The sequence below is a fragment of the Oncorhynchus nerka genome, linkage group LG13 (assembly GCF_034236695.1).
Source record: "Oncorhynchus nerka isolate Pitt River linkage group LG13, Oner_Uvic_2.0, whole genome shotgun sequence".
Classification (NCBI taxonomy): domain Eukaryota; kingdom Metazoa; phylum Chordata; class Actinopteri; order Salmoniformes; family Salmonidae; genus Oncorhynchus; species Oncorhynchus nerka.
In genome coordinates, this window is record NC_088408.1 from 3,696,385 (window position 1) to 3,714,345 (window position 17,961).

General features: G+C 50.4%; 1 protein-coding gene across 1 annotated transcript; it reads right to left on the minus strand.

Annotated features, from left to right (window-relative positions):
* Nucleotides 1–152: 152 nt before the first annotated feature.
* Nucleotides 153–16,034, minus strand: LOC135574639 (uncharacterized). The gene is made up of 4 exons (XM_065026088.1): nucleotides 15,935–16,034; nucleotides 12,221–12,378; nucleotides 620–777; nucleotides 153–423 (listed from the first exon to the last, which is right to left on the minus strand). The coding sequence occupies exons 1-4, from the start codon at nucleotides 16,032–16,034 to the stop codon at nucleotides 153–155; spliced, it is 687 nt and encodes a 228-aa protein (XP_064882160.1).
* Between the last annotated feature and the right edge of the window lie 1,927 nt (nucleotides 16,035–17,961).

Sequence of the window (17,961 nt, forward strand, 5' to 3'; positions counted from 1 at the left end):
TACTACTGTGTCTGTGTGTCTGTGTGTACTACTGTGTCTGTGTATCTGTGTGTACTACTGTGTCTGTGTGTACTACTGTGTCTGTGTGTACTACTGTGTCTGTGTGTACTACTGTGTCTGTGTATCTGTGTGTACTACTGTGTCTGTGTGTACTACTGTGTCTGTGTGTCTGTGTGTACTACTGTGCCTGTGCTTGGGCTGGCTCTGGATTGGCCCAGGGTCTGAGGGTGGGGCTGGGAGGGGGTCAGAGCCCCGTGGTCTCCCTCAGGTCCTCCTGCTGCCTGCGGTCCAATCAGACACAAGGACAGGCCCTCTGGCACCGTCCTACTGGGCCTGAGGTTCCCCACATCCCCCCCTCTACTGGAAGACCACAGCAGCTTGGGGGTGGAGGGGCGAGGGGACGGCTTCTCTCTCTGGGGTGGTCTGGGGGAGAGGGGGGGGGTGAAAGAGGAGAGAGAGATGAAATGGCACCCTGTTCCCTACATAGTGCACTACTTTTATCCAGAGCGTTAGGTTATGACCCACTAACTGTAACAGAGAGATGAGGTCGTCTAGTCTAGTGGCGTATTAGAGAGATATTAGAATGATAGGTTCTCTATGAGCTGCTATTTCCACCAACCTGCCAGGCGAGGGCGCTGTCACTCTACTCTGCTGTTTCCGTGGCGACCGGGACATGTTGGCAGTGGGTGTGGTCAGAGGGGGTGTGGTCAGAGGGGGCGTGGTCAGAGGCATGGAGAGATTGCTCCAAGACTTTCTGACTGAGTCCCTATTTTTATCCTTTACACACACAAATACAGAGAGACACACACACATGAATGAGTGAGGGGTGATAAAGGCAATAAATTAAAATTAATAAAGGAACGCTACTACTAACACCTTGTTGAACGTGTGAACGCCTGTACATTTCTTTTTAAAATGTTATTGTCACACATGGTCGTGTGATTTATATACACACTATATATACAAAAGTATGTGGACACCCCATGATTGAATTCAGCCATTTAATGTATTTATAGTGTACGAGGACACTTTTCAAATGAGTGGATTCGGCTATTTCAGCCACATCCGTTGCTGACATATGTATAAACATCGAGCACACAGCCATGCAATCTCCATAGACAAACATTGGTAGTAGAATGGCCCGTACTGAAGAGCTCAGTGACTTTCAACGTGGCACCGTCACAGGATGCCACCTTTCCAACAAGTCAGTTTGTAAAATTTCAGCCCTGCTAGAGCTGTTATAGTGCTGTTATTGTGAAGTGGAAACGTCTAGGAGCAACAACGGCTCAGCCATGAAGTGGTAGGCCAAACAAGCTCACAGAACGGGACCGTAGCGTGTAAAAATAGTCTGTCCTCGGTTGCAACTTTACTACCGTGTTCCAAACTGCCTCTGGAAGCAACGTCAGCACAACGGGAACTTCATGAAACAGGTTTCCATGGCCAAGCAGCCGCACACAAGCCTAAGATCACCATGCTGATGAAACACGCTTCACCATCTGGTGAATCTGGCAGTCCGACAGACACATCTGGGTTTGGCAGATGCCAGGAGAACGACACCTGCGCCAATGCATAGTGCCAACTGTAAAGTTTGGTGGAGGAGGAATAATAGTCTGGGGCTGTTTTTTCATGGTTCGGACCCCTTAGTTCCAGTGAAGGGAATTCTTAACGCTACAACATACAATGACATTCTAGATGATTCTTGTGCTTCCGTGCACAAAGTGAGGTACATACAGAATTTGTTCATCAAGATCAGTGTGGAAGAACTTGACTGACCAGCACAAAGCCCTGACCTCAACCCCATCGAACACTTTTGGGATGAATTGGTTCACCGATTGCGAGCCTGGCCTAATCGCCCAACATCAGTGCCCGACCTCACTAATGCTCTTGTGGCTGAGTGGAAGCAATGTTCCAACATCAAGTGGAAAGCTTTCCCAGAAGAGTGGAGGCTGTTATAGCAGCAATGTTCCAACATCTAGTGGAAAGCCTTCCCAGAAGAGTGGAGGCTGTTATAGCAGCAATGTTCCAACATCTAGTGGAACGCCTTCCCAGAAGAGTGGAGGCTGTTATAGCAGCAATGTTCCAACATCTAGTGGAAAGCCTTCCCAGAAGAGAGGAGGCTGTTATAGCAGCAATGTTCGTACATCTAGTGGAAAGCCTTCCCAGAAGAGTGGAAGCTGTTATAGCAGCAATGTTCCAACATCTAGTGGAAAGCCTTCCCAGAAGAGTGGAGGCTGTTATAGCAGCAATGTTCCAACATCTAGTGGAAAGCCTTCCCAGAAGAGTGGAGGCTGTTATAGCAGCAATGTTCCAACATCTAGTGGAAAGCCTTCCCAGAAGAGTGGAGGCTGTTATAGCAGCAATGTTCCAACATCTAGTGGAAAGCCTTCCCAGAAGAGTGGAGGCTGTTATAGCAGCAATGTTCCAACATCTAGTGGACATCCTTCCCAGAAGAGTGGAGGCTGTTATAGCAGCAATGTTCCAACATCTAGTGGAAAGCCTTCCCATGAGAGTGGAGGCTGTTATAGCAGCAATGTTCCAACATCTAGTGGAAAGCCTTCCCAGAAGAGTGGAGGCTGTTATAGCAGCAATGTTCCAACATCTAGTGGAAAGCCTTCCCAGAAGAGTGGAGGCTGTTATAGCAGCAATGTTCCTACATCTAGTGGAAAGCCTTCACAGAAGAGTGGAGGCTGTTATAGCAGCAATGTTCCAACATCTAGTGGAAAGCCTTCCCAGAAGAGTGGAGGCTGTTATAGCAGCAATGTTCCAACATCTAGTGGAAAGCCTTCCCAAAAGAGTGGAGGCTGTTATAGCAGCAATGTTCCAACATCTAGTGGAAAGCCTTCCCAGAAGAGTGGAGGCTGTTATAGCAGCAATGTTCCAACATCTAGTGGAAAGCCTTCCCAGAAGAGTGGAGGCTGTTATAGCAGCAATGTTCCAACATCTAGTGGAAAGCCTTCCCAGAAGAGTGGAGGCTGTTATAGCAGCAATGTTCCTACATCTAGTGGAAAGCCTTCCCAGAAGAGTGGAGGCTGTTATAGCAGCAATGTTCCAACATCTAGTGGAAAGCCTTCCCAGAAGAGTGGAGGCTGTTATAGCAGCAATGTTCCAACATCTAGTGGAAAGCCTTCCCAGAAGAGTGGAGGCTGTTATAGCAGCAATGTTCCTACATCTAGTGGAAAGCCTTCCCAGAAGAGTGGAGGCTGTTATAGCAGCAATGTTCCAACATCTAGTGGAAAGCCTTCCCAGAAGCTGTTATAGCAGCAATGTTCCAACATCTAGTGGAAAGCCTTCCCAAAAGAGTGGAGGCTGTTATAGCAGCAATGTTCCAACATCTAGTGGAAAGCCTTCCCAGAAGAGTGGAGGCTGTTATAGCAGCAATGTTCCAACATCTAGTGGAAAGCCTTCCCAGAAGAGTGGAGGCTGTTATAGCAGCAATGTTCCAACATCTAGTGGAAAGCCTTCCCAGAAGAGTGGAGGCTGTTATAGCAGCAATGTTCCTACATCTAGTGGAAAGCCTTCCCAGAAGAGTGGAGGCTGTTATAGCAGCAATGTTCCAACATCTAGTGGAAAGCCTTCCCAGAAGAGTGGAGGCTGTTATAGCAGCAATGTTCCAACATCTAGTGGAAAGCCTTCCCAGAAGCTGTTATAGCAGCAATGTTCCAACATCTAGAGGAAAGCCTTCCCAGAAGAGTGGAGGCTGTTATAGCAGCAATGTCCCAACATCACCTCCCAGCTCAAAGTGGATTACCTGCCCCTGATTAATTCAGTTGCCAACTAATTAAATCACATTTTATTGCTCACATACAGGTGTTTAGCAGATATTATTGCGACTAAATGCTTGTTTATCTAGCTCCGACAGTGCAGTAATTATCTAACAATTTCACAACAATACACACAAATCTAAAGTAGAGGAATGTAATTAAGAATTGCAAACTTACAAGACATTTCTCAACGATGTTAAATTAATTATTAATAATATAATCAACATGTAAAGTAATTAAATATAATCAATAATTAAAAATAAAACATGCCAGACATTTTCCATTTTCACAAAAAAAGCTTATTTTTCTCAGATTGTGATCAAATGTGTTTATATCCCTGTTAGTGAGCATTCCTCCTTTTACCAAGATAATCCATCCACCTGACAGCTGTGGAATATCAAGAAGTGGAATAAACAGCATGATCATTACACAGGTGCACCTTGTGCTGGGGACAATAAAAGGCCACACTAAAATTTGTGCAGTTTTGTCACACAACACAATGCCACAGATGTCTCAAGTTTTGAAGGAGCGTACAATTGGTGGGGGTATGGTGTGGTGGAGGGGGGGTTATGGTATGGTGGAGGGGGTTATGGTGTGGTGGAGGGGGTTATGGTATGGTGGAGGTGGGGTTATGATGTGGTGGAGGTGGGGTTATGGTATGGTGGAGGGGGTTATGGTATGGTGTTTGCTGACGTCAACGTTGTGAACAGAGCGCCCCATAGTGGCGGTGGGGTTATGGTGTGGTGGATGGTGTGGTGGGGGGGTTATGGTATGGTGGAGGGGGTTATGGTATGGTGGAGGGGGGTTATGGTATGGTGTTTACTGACGTCAACGTTAGAACAGAGGCCCCATAGTGGCGGTGGGGTTATGGTATGGTGGTGGGGGTTATGGTATGGTGGAGGGGGTTATGGTATGGTGGTGGTGGGGTTATGGTATGGTGGTGGGGGGGTTATGGTATGGTGGAGGGGGGTTATGGTATGGTGGTGGGGGGTTATGGTATGGTGGTGGGGGGTTATGGTATGGTGGTGGGGGGTTATGGTATGGTGGTGGGGGGTTATGGTATGGTGGTGGGGGGTTATGGTATGGTGGAGGGGGGTTATGGTGTGGTGGCGGTGGGGTTATGGTATGGTGGAGGTGGGGTTATGGTATGGTGGAGGGGGTTATGGTATGGTGGAGGGGGTTATGGTGTGGTGGAGGGGGTTATGGTGTGGTGGAGGGGTTATGGTGTGGTGGGGTTATGGTATGGTGGTGGGGGGTTATGGTATGGTGGAGGGGGGTTATGGTATGGTGGAGGTGGGGTTATGGTATGGTGGCGGTGGGGTTATGGTATGGTGGTGGGGGGTTATGGTATGGTGGCGGTGGGGTTATGGTATGGTGGCGGTGGGGTTATGGTATGGTGGAGGTGGGGTTATGGTATGGTGGCGGTGGGGTTATGGTATGGTGGCGGTGGGGTTATGGTATGGTGGTTATGGTATGAGTGGCGGTGGGGTTATGGTATGGTGGCGGTGGGGTTATGGTATGGTGGAGCGGAGGGTTATGGTATGGTGGGAGGGGGGGTTATGGTATGGTGGTGGGGGGTTATGGTATGGTGGTGGGGGGGTTATGGGTGTGGTGGTGTGGGGTTATGGTATGGTGGTGGGGGGTTATGGTATGGTGGCGGTGGGGTTATGGTATGGTGGAGGTGGGGTTATGGTATGGTGGAGGTGGGGTTATGGTATGGTGGCGGTGGGGTTATGGTATGGTGGCGGTGGGGTTATGGTATGGTGTTTACTGACGTCAACGTTAGAACAGAGCGCCCCATAGTGGCGGTGGGGTTATGGTATGGTGGAGGTGGGGTTATGGTGTGGTGGAGGTGGGGTTATGGTGTGGTGGCGGTGGGGTTATGGTGTGGTGGTGGGGTTATGGTATGGTGGAGGTGGGGTTATGGTATGGTGGCGGTGGGGTTATGGTATGGTGGTGGGGGGGTTATGGTATGGTGGCGGTGGGGTTATGGTATGGTGGTGGTGGGGTTATGGTATGGTGGTGGGGGGTTATGGTATGGTGGAGGGGGGTTATGGTGTGGTGGTGGGGGGTTATGGTATGGTGGTGGGGGGTTATGGTGTGGTGGTGGGGGGTTATGGTATGGTGGTGGTGGGGTTATGGTATGGTGGTGGGGGTTATGGTATGGTGGTGGTGGGGTTATGGTATGGTGGTGGTGGGGTTATGGTATGGTGGTGGTGGGGTTATGGTATGGTGGTGGTGGGGTTATGGTGTGTGGTGGTGGGGGTTATGGTATGGTGGCGGTGGGGTTATGGTATGGTGGTGGGGGTTATGGTGTGGTGGTGGGGGGTTATGGTATGGTGGAGGGGGTTATGGTGAGGTGGAGGGGGGTTATGGTATGGTGGCGGTGGGGTTATGGTATAGTGGCGGTGGGGTTATGGTATGGTGGCGGTGGGGTTATGGTATGGTGGAGGTGGGGTTATGGTATGGTGGCGGTGGGGTTATGGTATGGTGGTGGTGGGGGGTTATGGTATGGTGGCGGTGGGGGTTATGGTATGGTGGAGGGGGTTATGGTGTGGTGGTGGGGGGTTATGGTATGGTGGAGGGGGGTTATGGTATGGTGGCGGTGGGGTTATGGTATGGTGGAGGGGGGTTATGGTGTGGTGGTGGGGGGTTATGGTATGGTGGTGGGGGTTATGGTATGGTGGTGGGGGGTTATGGTATAGTGGCGGGGGGTTATGGTATAGTGGCGGTGGGGTTATGGTATGGTGGTGGGGGGTTATGGTGTGGTGGAGGTGGGGTTATGGTATAGTGGCGGTGGGGTTATGGTATGGTGGTGGGGGGTTATGGTGTGGTGGAGGTGGGGTTATGGTATGGTGGAGGTGGGGTTATGGTATAGTGGCGGTGGGGTTATGGTATAGTGGCGGTGGGGTTATGGTATAGTGGCGGTGGGGTTATGGTATGGTGGTGGTGGGGGGTGGTATGGGGTGGTATGGTGGCGGTGGGGTTATGGTATGGTGGCGGTGGGGTTATGGTGTGGTGGCGGTGGGGTTATGGTATGGTGGTGGGGGGTTATGGTATGGTGGAGGTGGGGTTATGGTATGGTGGTGGGGGGGTTATGGTGTGGTGGTGGTGGGGTTATGGTGTGGTGGCGGTGGGGTTATGGTATGGTGGTGGGGGGTTATGGTATGGTGGAGGTGGGGTTATGGTATGGTGGCGGTGGGGTTATGGTGTGGTGGTGGTGGGGTTATGGTATGGTGTTTACTGACGTCAACGTTGTGAACAGAGGGGTTATAGTGGCGGTGGGGTTATGGTATGGTGGAGGTGGGGTTATGGTATGGTGGAGGTGGGGTTATGGTGTGGTGGCGGTGGGGTTATGGTGTGGTGGCGGTGGGGTTATGGTATGGTGGAGGTGGGGTTATGGTATGGTGGCGGTGGGGTTATGGTATGGTGGTGGGGTTATGGTATGGTGGCGGTGGGGTTATGGTATGGTGGTGGGGGGTTATGGTATGGTGGAGGGGGTTATGGTATGGTGGTGGGGGGTTATGGTATGGTGGAGGTGGGGTTATGGTGTGGTGGCGGGGGTTATGGTATGGTGGTGGTGGGGTTATGGTGTGGTGGTGGGGGGTTATGGTATGGTGGTGGTGGGGTTATGGTATGGTGGTGGTGGGGTTATGGTATGGTGGTGGTGGGGTTATGGTATGGTGGTGGTGGGGTTATGGTATGGTGGTGGTGGGGGGGTTATGGTATGGTGGTGGTGGGGTTATGGTATGGTGGTGGTGGGGGTTATGGGTGGTGGTGGGGGGTTATGGTATGGTGGGGGTTATGGTGAGGTGGGTGGGGTTATGGTATGGTGGTGGGGGGTTATGGTGTGGTGGTGGGGGGTTATGGTATGGTGGTGGGGGGGGTTATGGTATGGTGGGGGGGCGGTGGTAGGGGGTTATGGTATGGTGGTGGTGGGGTTATGGTATGGTGGAGGTGGGGTTATGGTATGGTGGGCGGGGGGTTATGGTATGGTGGTGGGGGTTATGGTATGGTGGAGGTGGGGTTATGGTATGGTGGAGGTGGGGTTATGGTATGGTGGCGGGGGGGGTTATGGTTATGTATAGTGGCGGTGGGGTTATGGTATGGTGGTGGGGGGTTATGGTGTGGTGGGGTGGTGGTGGGGTTATGGTATGGTGGGGGGGGTTATGGTATGGTGGCGGTGGGGTTATGGTATGGTGGCGGGGGGTTATGGTAGTGGTGGTGGGGGGTTATGGTATGGTGGTGGGGGGTTATGGTATGGTGGTGGTGGGGTTATGGTATAGTGGCGGTGGGGTTATGGTATGGTGGTGGGGGGTTATGGTATAGTGGAGGTGGGGTTATGGTATGGTGGTGGGGGGGTTATGGTGTGGTGGAGGTGGGGTTATGGTATAGTGGCGGTGGGGTTATGGTATGGTGGTGGGGGGTTATGGTATGGTGGAGGTGGGGTTATGGTATGGTGGTGGTGGGGTTATGGTATGGTGGCGGTGGGGTTATGGTATAGTGGCGGTGGGGTTATGGTATAGTGGCGGTGGGGTTATGGTATGGTGGTGGGGTTATGGTGGTGGTGGGGTTATGGTATGGTGGAGGGGGTTATGGTATGGTGGCGGTGGGGTTATGGTGTGGTGGCGGTGGGGGGTATATGGTTATGGTATGGTGGTGGGGGGTTATGGTATGGTGGAGGGGTGGGGTTATGGTATGGTGGTGGGGTGGGGTTATGGTGTGGTGGTGGTGGGGTTATGGTATGGTGGCGGTGGGGTTATGGTATGGTGGTGGGGGGTTATGGTATGGTGGAGGTGGGGTTATGGTATGGTGGTGGGGTTATGGGGGGGTTATGGTATGGTGGTGGTGGGGTTATGGTATGGTGGCGGGGTGGGGTTATGGTATGGTGGTTATGGTATAGTGGGTGGGGTTATGGTATGGTGGTGGCGGTGGGGTTATGGTGTGGTGGTGGTGGGGTTATGGTATGGTGGTGGTATGGTGGCGGTGGGGTTATGGTATGGTGGAGGGGGGGGTATGGTGGTGGGGGGGTGGTATGGTGGAGGGGGGGTTATGGTATGGTGGCGGTGGGGTTATGGTATGGTGGAGGGGTTATGGTGTGGTGGGGGGGGTTATGGTATGGTGGTGGGGGGGTTATGGTGGTGGTGGGGTTATGGCGGGGTTATGGTATAGTGGCGGGGGTTATGGTATGGTGGTGGGGGGTTATGGTGTGGTGGAGGTGGGGTTATGGTATAGTGGCGGTGGGGTTATGGTATGGTGGTGGGGGGGTTATGGTATGGTGGAGGTGGGGTTATGGTATGGTGGAGGTGGGGTTATGGTAGTGGCGGTGGGGTTATGGGGGTTATGGTATGGTGGTGGTGGGGTTATGGTGTGGTGGTTATGGTATGGTGGCGGTGGGGTTATGGTGTGGTGGCGGTGGGGTTATGGTATGGTGGGGGTTATGGTATGGTGGTGGTGGGGTTATGGTATGGTGGTGGGGGGTTATGGTGTGGTGGTGGGGGGTTATGGTGTGGTGGTGGGGTTATGGTATGGTGGTGGGGGGTTATGGTATGGTGGAGGGGGGTTATGGTGTGGTGGTGGGGGGTTATGGTATGGTGGTGGTGGGGTTATGGTATGGTGGCGGTGGGGTTATGGTATGGTGGTTATGGTGTGGTGGGGTTATGGTATGGTGGAGGTGGGGTTATGGTGTGGTGGTGGGGGGTTATGGTATGGTGGAGGGGTTATGGTATGGTGGAGGTGGGGTTATGGTGTGGTGGCGGTGGGGTTATGGTATAGTGGTGGTGGGGTTATGGTATGGTGGCGGGGGGTTATGGTGTGGTGGAGGTGGGGTTATGGTATAGTGGTGGTGGGGTTATGGTGTGGTGGAGGTGGGGTGGTATGGTGGAGGGGTTATGGTATAGTGGGTGGTGGGGTTATGGTATAGTGGCGGTGGGGTTATGGTGTGGTGGTGGGGTTATGGTGTGGTGGGCGGTGGGGTTATGGTGTGGTGGCGGTGGGGTTATGGTGTGGTGGCGGGGGGTTATGGTGTGGTGGCGGTGGGGTGGTGGCGGTGGGGTTATGGGGTTATGGTATGGTGGCGGTGGATGGTATGGTGGAGGGGGGTTATGGTATGGTGGTGGTGGGGTTATGGTATGGTGGTGGGGTTATGGTATGGTGGCGGTGGGGTTATGGGTGGGTGGTGGGGGTTATGGTATGGTGGTGGGGGGTTATGGTATGGTGGTGGGGGGTTATGGTATGGAGTGGCGGTGGGGTTATGGTAGGTGGGGTTATGGTGTGGTGGTGGGGGGTTATGGGGTTATGGTGGCGGTGGGGTTATGGTGTGGTGGCGGTGGGGTTATGGTATGGTGGTGGGGGGTTATGGTATGGTGGCGGTGGGGTTATGGTATGGTGGTGGGGGGTTATGGTATGGTGGTGGGGGGTTATGGTATGGTGGTGGGGGTTATGGTATGGTGGTGGTGGGGTTATGGTATGGTGGAGGGGGGTTATGGTATGGTGGTGGGGGTTATGGTATGGTGGTGGGGGGGTTATGGTATGGTGGTGGGGGTTATGGTATGGTGGTGGGGGGGTTATGGTATGGTGGCGGGGGGGTTATGGTATGGTGGTGGGGGTTATGGTATGGTGGTGGGGGGTTATGGTATGGTGGTGGGGGGGGTTATGGTGTGGTGGTGGGGGTTATGGTATGGGCATGCATAAGTTACGGACAATGAACACAATTGTATTTTATAGACGAGATCCTGTCATCCACCGCCATGTTTCAGCATCATAATAAAATAAAAAGTATATATTTTTATTCATTTATTTAACCTTTATTTAATTAGGGAAGTCAGTTAAGAACAAATTCCTATTTACAATGACGGCCTACACCAGGGATAACCCGGACGACGCTGGGCCAATTGTGCATCGCCATACGGGACTCCCAATCACGGCCGGTTGTGATACAGCCTGGATTCGAACCAGGGTGTCTGTAGTGACGCCTCTAGCACTGAGATGCAGTGCCTTAAACCGCTGCGCCACTTGGGAGCAGGAAATAATGTAACTTTACCAGCTCATGTCCATCGTGGTCCGAATCCTGAACACGAGGAGGAAGAGGTGAGAAGCTCACCTCAGACAATCACTGGTACAGCTGATTAGCCTGTCCTAAGTATGGTATCTAGGAAAGTGAATTCAATTAGGACCTTCCTGCTACTCTCTTCAGACCATCGCTGCTCTCATCACCCAACTGTGGATCATCGACACGGCTGATTGGCTGTCTTCAGAGGACCAATGGAAGGGAACACTATCTTTAAGTTCTGCTCGAGATGACAGAACAAGGCATTGAAGCCTCGGGCAACTAAGAAGAAGGACATGGTGACCTCTTGTGGACAATCAGAGCCTTTACACTCAAGTCCAAGAGAAGGCCTGTCCAAGAGAAGGCCCAACCAAGAGAAGGCCCAACCAAGAGAAGGCCCAACCAAGAGAAGGCCCAACCAAGAGAAGGCCCAACCAAGAGAAGGCCCAACCAAGAGAAGGCCCAACCAAGAGAAGGCCCAACCAAACCCCTTTCCGAGAAGGCTTGGTTTCCGACAGAGACGAACGAAGGCATTTCACACGTAAATACATTCATTGTTTTTTACTCCAAACGGGCGGCAGTTCGTGTCCAAAGTATATGATTAACGGAAGAATATTTATAGAATGTATCCATGATAAGTGTCCCTTATTCTCTCTCTCTCTCTCTCTCTTCTCCATGTTTATTCTGGGTCATTATTTAGTTAGCTAGTAAATAAATTATTAAACCCATTTCTGTAGTAGTGTGTTACCGGTGCATGTTGATGATGTCGTCATGTGTTACCGGTGCATGTTGATGATGTCGTCATGTGTTACCGGTGCATGTTGATGATGTCGTCATGTGTTACCGGTGCATGTTGATGATGTCGTCATGTGTTAACGGTGCATGTTGATGATGTCACATGTGTTACTCGGCATGTTGATGATGTCATGTGTTACTAGTGCAATTGATGATGTCGTAGTATGTGTTACCGGTGCATGTTGATGATGTCGTCATGTGTTACCGGTGCATGTTGATGATGTGATGTGTTCGTGCAAGTTGATGATGTCGTCATGTGTTACCGGTGCATGTTGATGATGTCGTCATGTGTTACCGGTGCATGTTGATGATGTCGTCATGTGTTACCGGTGCATGTTGATGATGTCGTCATGTGTTACCGGTGCATGTTGATGATGTCGTCATGTGTTACCGGTGCATGTTGATGATGTCGTCATGTGTTACCGGTGCATGTTGATGATGATCATGCGTGTTACCGTGCAAGTTCATGTGTTACCGTGCATGTTGATGATGTCGTCATGTGTTACCGGTGCATGTTGATGATGTCGTCATGTGTTACCGGTGCATGTTGATGATGTCGTCATGTGTTACCGGTGCATGTTGATGATGTCATGTGTTAAATCAACAACAGTCTTACCGGTGCTTTTCCGGTGGTCCTCCGGCGGTCGGTCATGTCCCTGGGGAGGAGTGGCTCTTGGCTGCGGCAGACGGTCAGAGGCTGGGACTGGATGGACTTGAAGGACATAGATCCCATAGGGTGGCAGGATACCGAGCGAGGACATGCAGGCATGGCTCCTGTCACACGGTCACCACCAATCAGGGGTTAGACAGGATGGGTTAAAGGAAGGAGAAAAGGAGGCGAGGAACAGAGAGAGGGAAAAGAGGAGTATTTGTTAGTGCTGCTAACATGCAGACACCGTTGGTGAGGACATTAACCATGAGGAGTCTGACAGGTTAGAGATATAATCAATCAGAGCTATTGATCACACATTAGGTGACATAATTTATAGAGAAAGAAGAAGAGAGAGAGAATAAGAGAGAGAGAGGAAGAGAGAGAGGGGAAGTTAGAGAGAGAATAAGAGAGAGAGAGGAAGAGAGAGAGGGGAAGTTAGAGAGAGAATAAGAGAGAGAGAGGAAGTTAGAGAGAATGAGAGAGAGAGGAAGAGAGAGAGAGAGAAAGAGAGAGAGAGAGGAAGAGAGAGAGAGGAAGAGAGAGAGAGAGAAAGAGAGAGAGAGAGGAAGAGAGAGAGAGACAGAGAGAGAGAGAGAGAGAGAGAGAGGAAGAGAGAGAGGGGAAGTTAGAGAGAGAATAAGAGAGAGAGGGGGGAAGAGAGAGATAGGGGTGTCGCCCCTATCAGATCACAGAAAAATCACAGTATACTTGAACAGAGCTCAATCATGAGGCATCAAAGCCAAAGGAACTGAATAACATTAAGAAATGCTATAGATGGAAGGAGAGTAGTGTGGAAATCTACCAAAAACCAAATTAACACAATCCCTTCTAGACTCCCTCTGGCTACCCAAGGATGTCAGAGGACAAAAATCAGTTAACCACCTAACTGAGGAACTCAATTTAACCTTGTGTAATACCCTAGATGCAGTTGCACCCCTAAAAACATTTCTCATAAGAAACTATCTCCCTGGTATACAGAAATACTCTGAAGCCATTTTTAGTCCATTTTGATTAATTGTTCAGCAGACTTGGAAGCTGTTGAGGAGCCTTCTGGTCCTGGACTTGGCGCTCCGGTACCGCCGTGACAATATGATGGGCTTTCCTCTGACACCGCCCGGTATAGAGGTCCTGGATGGCAGGAAGCTTGGTCCCAGTGATGTACTGGGCCCTACGCACTACCCTCTGTAGTGCCTTATGGTTAGATGCTGAGCAGTTGCCATACCAGGCGGTGATGCAACCGGTCAGGATGCTCTCCAGGATGCAGGTGCTTCTACACCTGCATTGCTTGCTGTTTGGGGTTTTAGGCTGGGTTTCTGTACAGCACTTTGAGATATCAGCTGATGTACGAAGGGCTATATAAATACATTTGATTTGATGAGATTGATGGTGCAGCTGTAGAACTTTTTGAGGATCTGGGGACCCATGACAAATCTTTTCAGTCTCCTGAGGGGGAAAAGGTTTTGTCGTGCCCTCTACACGACTGTCTTGGTGTGTTTGGACCATGATAGTTCATTGGTGATATGGACACCAAGGAACTTGAACCTCTCGACCCGCTCAACTACAGTCCTGTCGATGTTAATGTGGGCCTGTTCGGTGAATGTGGGTGTGTTTGGCCTCCTTTCCTGTAGTCCATGATCAGCACCTTTGTCTTGCTCACATTGAGGGAGAGGTTGTTGTCCTGGTACCACAATGCCAGGTCTCTGACCTCCTCCCTATAGGCTGTCTCATCGTTGTTGGTGATCAGACCACTGTTGGGTCGTCAGCAAACTTAATGAAGGTGTTGGAGTCGTGTTAGGCCACCTAGTCATGGGTAAACAGGGAATACAGGAGGGGACTAAGTACACAACCCTAAACTGTGTTAAGGATCAGTGTGGCAGACGTGTTGTTACCACCTGGGGACGGGCCGTCAGGAAGTCCAGGATCCAGTAACAGAGGGAGGTGTTGTTACCACCTGGGGACGGGCCGTCAGGAAGTCCAGGATCCAGTAACAGAGGGAGGTGTTGTTACCACCTGGGGACGGGCCGACAGGAAGTCCAGGATCCAGTAACAGAGGGAGGTGTTGTTACCACCTGGGGACGGGCCGTCAGGAAGTCCAGGATCCAGTAACAGAGGGAGGTGTTGTTACCACCTGGGGACGGGCCGTCAGGAAGTCCAGGATCCAGTAACAGAGGGAGGTGTTGTTACCACCTGGGGACGGGCCGTCAGGAAGTCCAGGATCCAGTAACAGAGGGAGGTGTTGTTACCACCTGGGGGGGAAGTCCAGGATCCAGTAACAGAGGAGAAGTACCACCAGGATCGGGAAGTCCAACAGAGAGGGAGGTGTTGTTACCCTCACCACCTGGGGACGGGCCGTCAGGAAGTCCAGGATCCAGTAACAGAGGGAGGTGTTGTTACCACCTGGGGGCGGGCCGTCAGGAAGTCCAGGATCCAGTAACAGAGGGAGGTATTGTTACCCTCACCACCTGGGGACGGGCCGTCAGGAAGTCCAGGATCCAGTAACAGAGGGAGGTATTGTTACCCTCACCACCTGGGGACGGGCCGTCAGGAAGTCCAGGATCCAGTAACAGAGGGAGGTATTGTTACCCTCACCACCTGGGGACGGGCCGTCAGGAAGTCCAGGATCCAGTAACAGAGGGAGGTGTTGTTACCACCTGGGGGCGGGCCGTCAGGAAGTCCAGGATCCAGTAACAGAGGGAGGTGTTGTTACCCTCACCACCTGGGGACGGGCCGTCAGGAAGTCCAGGATCCAGTAACAGAGGGAGGTGTTGTTACCACCTGGGGGCGGGCCGTCAGGAAGTCCAGGATCCAGTAACAGAGGGAGGTGTTGTTACCCTCACCACCTGGGGACAGGCCGTCAGGAAGTCCAGGATCCAGTTGCAGAGGGAATTTGTTTAGTCCCAGGATCCTTAGCTTAGTGATGAGCTTCATGGGCACTATGGTGTTGAACGCTGAGCCGTAGTCAATGAACAGCATTCTCATATAGGTCTTCCTTTTGTCCAGGTGAGAAAAGGCAGTGTGGAGTGCGATCGAGATTATGTGGATCTGTTGGGGCAGGATGTGAATTGGAGTGGGTCTAGGGGTATCTGGGAGGACGCTGTTGACGTGAGCCATAACCAGCCTTTCAAAGCACTTCATGGCTACCGACTATGGGCACAGGGACTATGGTGGTCTGCTTGAAACATGTAGGTAATTCAGACTCGGTCAGGGAGAGGTTGAAAATGTCACGTCCTGGTAATCCGTCTGGCCCCGCGGCTTTGTGAATGTCGATCTATTTAAAGGTTTTGTTCACATCGGCTACCGAGAGCGTTATCTCACAGTCATCCAGAACAGCTGGTGCTCTAGTGCATGCGTCAGTGTTGCTTGCCTCAAAGCGAGCATAGAAGGCATTCAGCTCATCTGGTAGGCTTGCGTCACTGGGCAGCTCGCGTCTGGGTTTCCCTTTGTAGTCCATAATAGTTTTCAAGCCCTGCCACATCCGTTGAGCGTCAGAGTCGGTGTAGTAGGATTCAATCTTAATCCTGTATTGACACTTTGCTTGTTTGATGGTTCGTCTGAGGGCTTAGTGGGATTTCTTATAAGCGTCCAGATTAGTGTCCCGCTCCTTGAAAGTGGCAGCTCTAGCCTTTAGCTTGATGCGGATGTTGCCTGTAATCCATGGCTTCTGGTTGGGGTATGTACGTACAGTCACCGTGGGGAGGACGTCATTGATGCACTTATTGATGAAGCCGGTGACTGAGGTGGTGTACTCCTTAATGCCATTGGATGAATCCCGGAACATATTCCAGTCTGTGCTGCAAAACAGTCCTGCAGTGTAGCATCCACATCATCTAACCACTTCTGTATGGAGCGAGTCACTGGTACTTCCTGCTTTAGATTTAGCTTGTAAGCAGGAATCAGGAGGATAGAATTACGGTCAGATTTGCCAAATTGAGGGCGGTGGAGGCTTCGTACAAGTCTCTGATTGTGGAGTAAAGGTGGTCCAGAGATTTCTTTCCTCTGGTTGCACATGTGACATGCTGGTAAAAATTTGGTAAAACGGATTTAAGTTTGCCTGTATTAAAGTCCCTGGCCACTAGCGCAGCTTCTGGATGAGCATTTTCTTGTTTGCTTATGGCCTTATAGAGTTGTCTGAGTGCGGTCTTAGCGCCAGCATGAGTCTGTGGTGGCAAACAGATGGCTATGAATAATATAGATGAGAAATCTCTTGGTAGATAGTGCGGTCTACAGCTTATCATGAGGTACTCTACCTCAGGTGAGCAATACCTCGATACTTCTTTAATATTAGACATCGCACACCAGCTGTTATTGACAAATAGACACACCCCCACCTTTTGTCTTACCAGACGTAGCTTCTTCTCTGTTCTACCGGTGAAAATCCCTCCAGATCTTATATCCTCCAATACTTATTTTCCACCATAATTTGCAAATAAATTCATAAAAAATCCTACAATGTGATTTTCTGGATTTTTTTCCCTCATTTTGTCTGTCATAGTTGAAGTGTACCTATGATGAACATTACAGGCCTCTCTCATCTTTTTACGTGGGAGAACTTGCACAATTGGTGGCTGACTAAATACTTGTTTGCCCCACTGTATATTCCCTCAGCGAAAACAATGTACTGAGTAAATGTCGAATTGGCTTTTTTACCAAATTACAGTACGACAGACCACGTATTCACTCTGCACACTCTAAATGACAAACAAACAAACAAACCAATGCTTTTTTTATTTAAAAAAAGCTTTTGACTCAATTTGAAATGAGGGTCTGCATCTTATTATACAAATTGATGGAAAGTGGTATTGGGGGAAAAACATAGAACCTTATAAAATCCACAAAACAACAAGACAGGGATGCAGCTTAAGCCCCACCCTCTTCAACATATATATTAACGAATTTGCGGGCACTAGAACAGTCTGCAGAACAGAACAGTCTGCAACACCCGGACTCACCCTACTAGAATCTGAAGTCAAATGTCTACTGATGATCTGGTGCTTCTGTCCTCAACCAAGGAGGGCCTACAGCAGCACATAGATCTTCTGCACAGATTCTGTCAGACCTGGGCCCTGACATTAAATCTCACTAAGACAAAAATAATGGTGTTCCAAAAAATATCCAGTTGCCAGGACCACAAATACAAATTCTATTGAGACACCGTTGCCCTAAAGCACATAGAAAACTATACAGTCGTGGCCAAAAGTTTTGAGAATGACACAAATATTAATTTTCACAAAGTCTGCTGCCTCAGTTTGTATGATGGCAATTTGCATATACTCTAGAATGTTATGAAGAGTGATCAGATGAATTGCAATTAATCAATCAATCAAAGTCCATCTTTGCCATGCAAATGACTGAATCCCCCAAAAACATTTCCACTGCATTTCAGCCCTGCCACAAAAGGACCAGCTGACATCATGTCAGTGATTCTCTCGTAAACACAGGTGTGAGTGTTGACAAGGACAAGGCTGGAGATCACTCTGTCATGCTGATTGAGTTTGAATAACAGACTGGAAGCTTCAAAAGGAGGGTGGTGCTTGGAATCATTGTTCTTCCTCTGTCAACCATGGTTACCTGCAAGGAATCACGTGCCGTCATCATTGCTTTGCACAAAAAGGGCTTAACAGGCAAGGGTATTGCTGCCAGTAAGATTGCACCTAAATCAACCAGTTATCGGATCATCAAGAACTACAAGAAGAGCGGTTAAATTG

Excerpts from the sequence above, each read along its gene's own strand:
- LOC135574639 (XM_065026088.1), bottom strand. The coding sequence starts at position 16,034 with ATGTTCCGGGATTCATCCAATGGCATTAAGGAGTACACCACCTCAGTC. Across the intron at positions 12,379-15,934 it reads CCTCCCCACGGTGACTGTAC|GAGCCATGCCTGCATGTCCT; the intron begins GTACATACCCCA and ends ACCGTGTGACAG. Across the intron at positions 424-619 it reads ACAGCGCCCTCGCCTGGCAG|ACCACCCCAGAGAGAGAAGC; the intron begins GTTGGTGGAAAT and ends CCTCTCCCCCAG.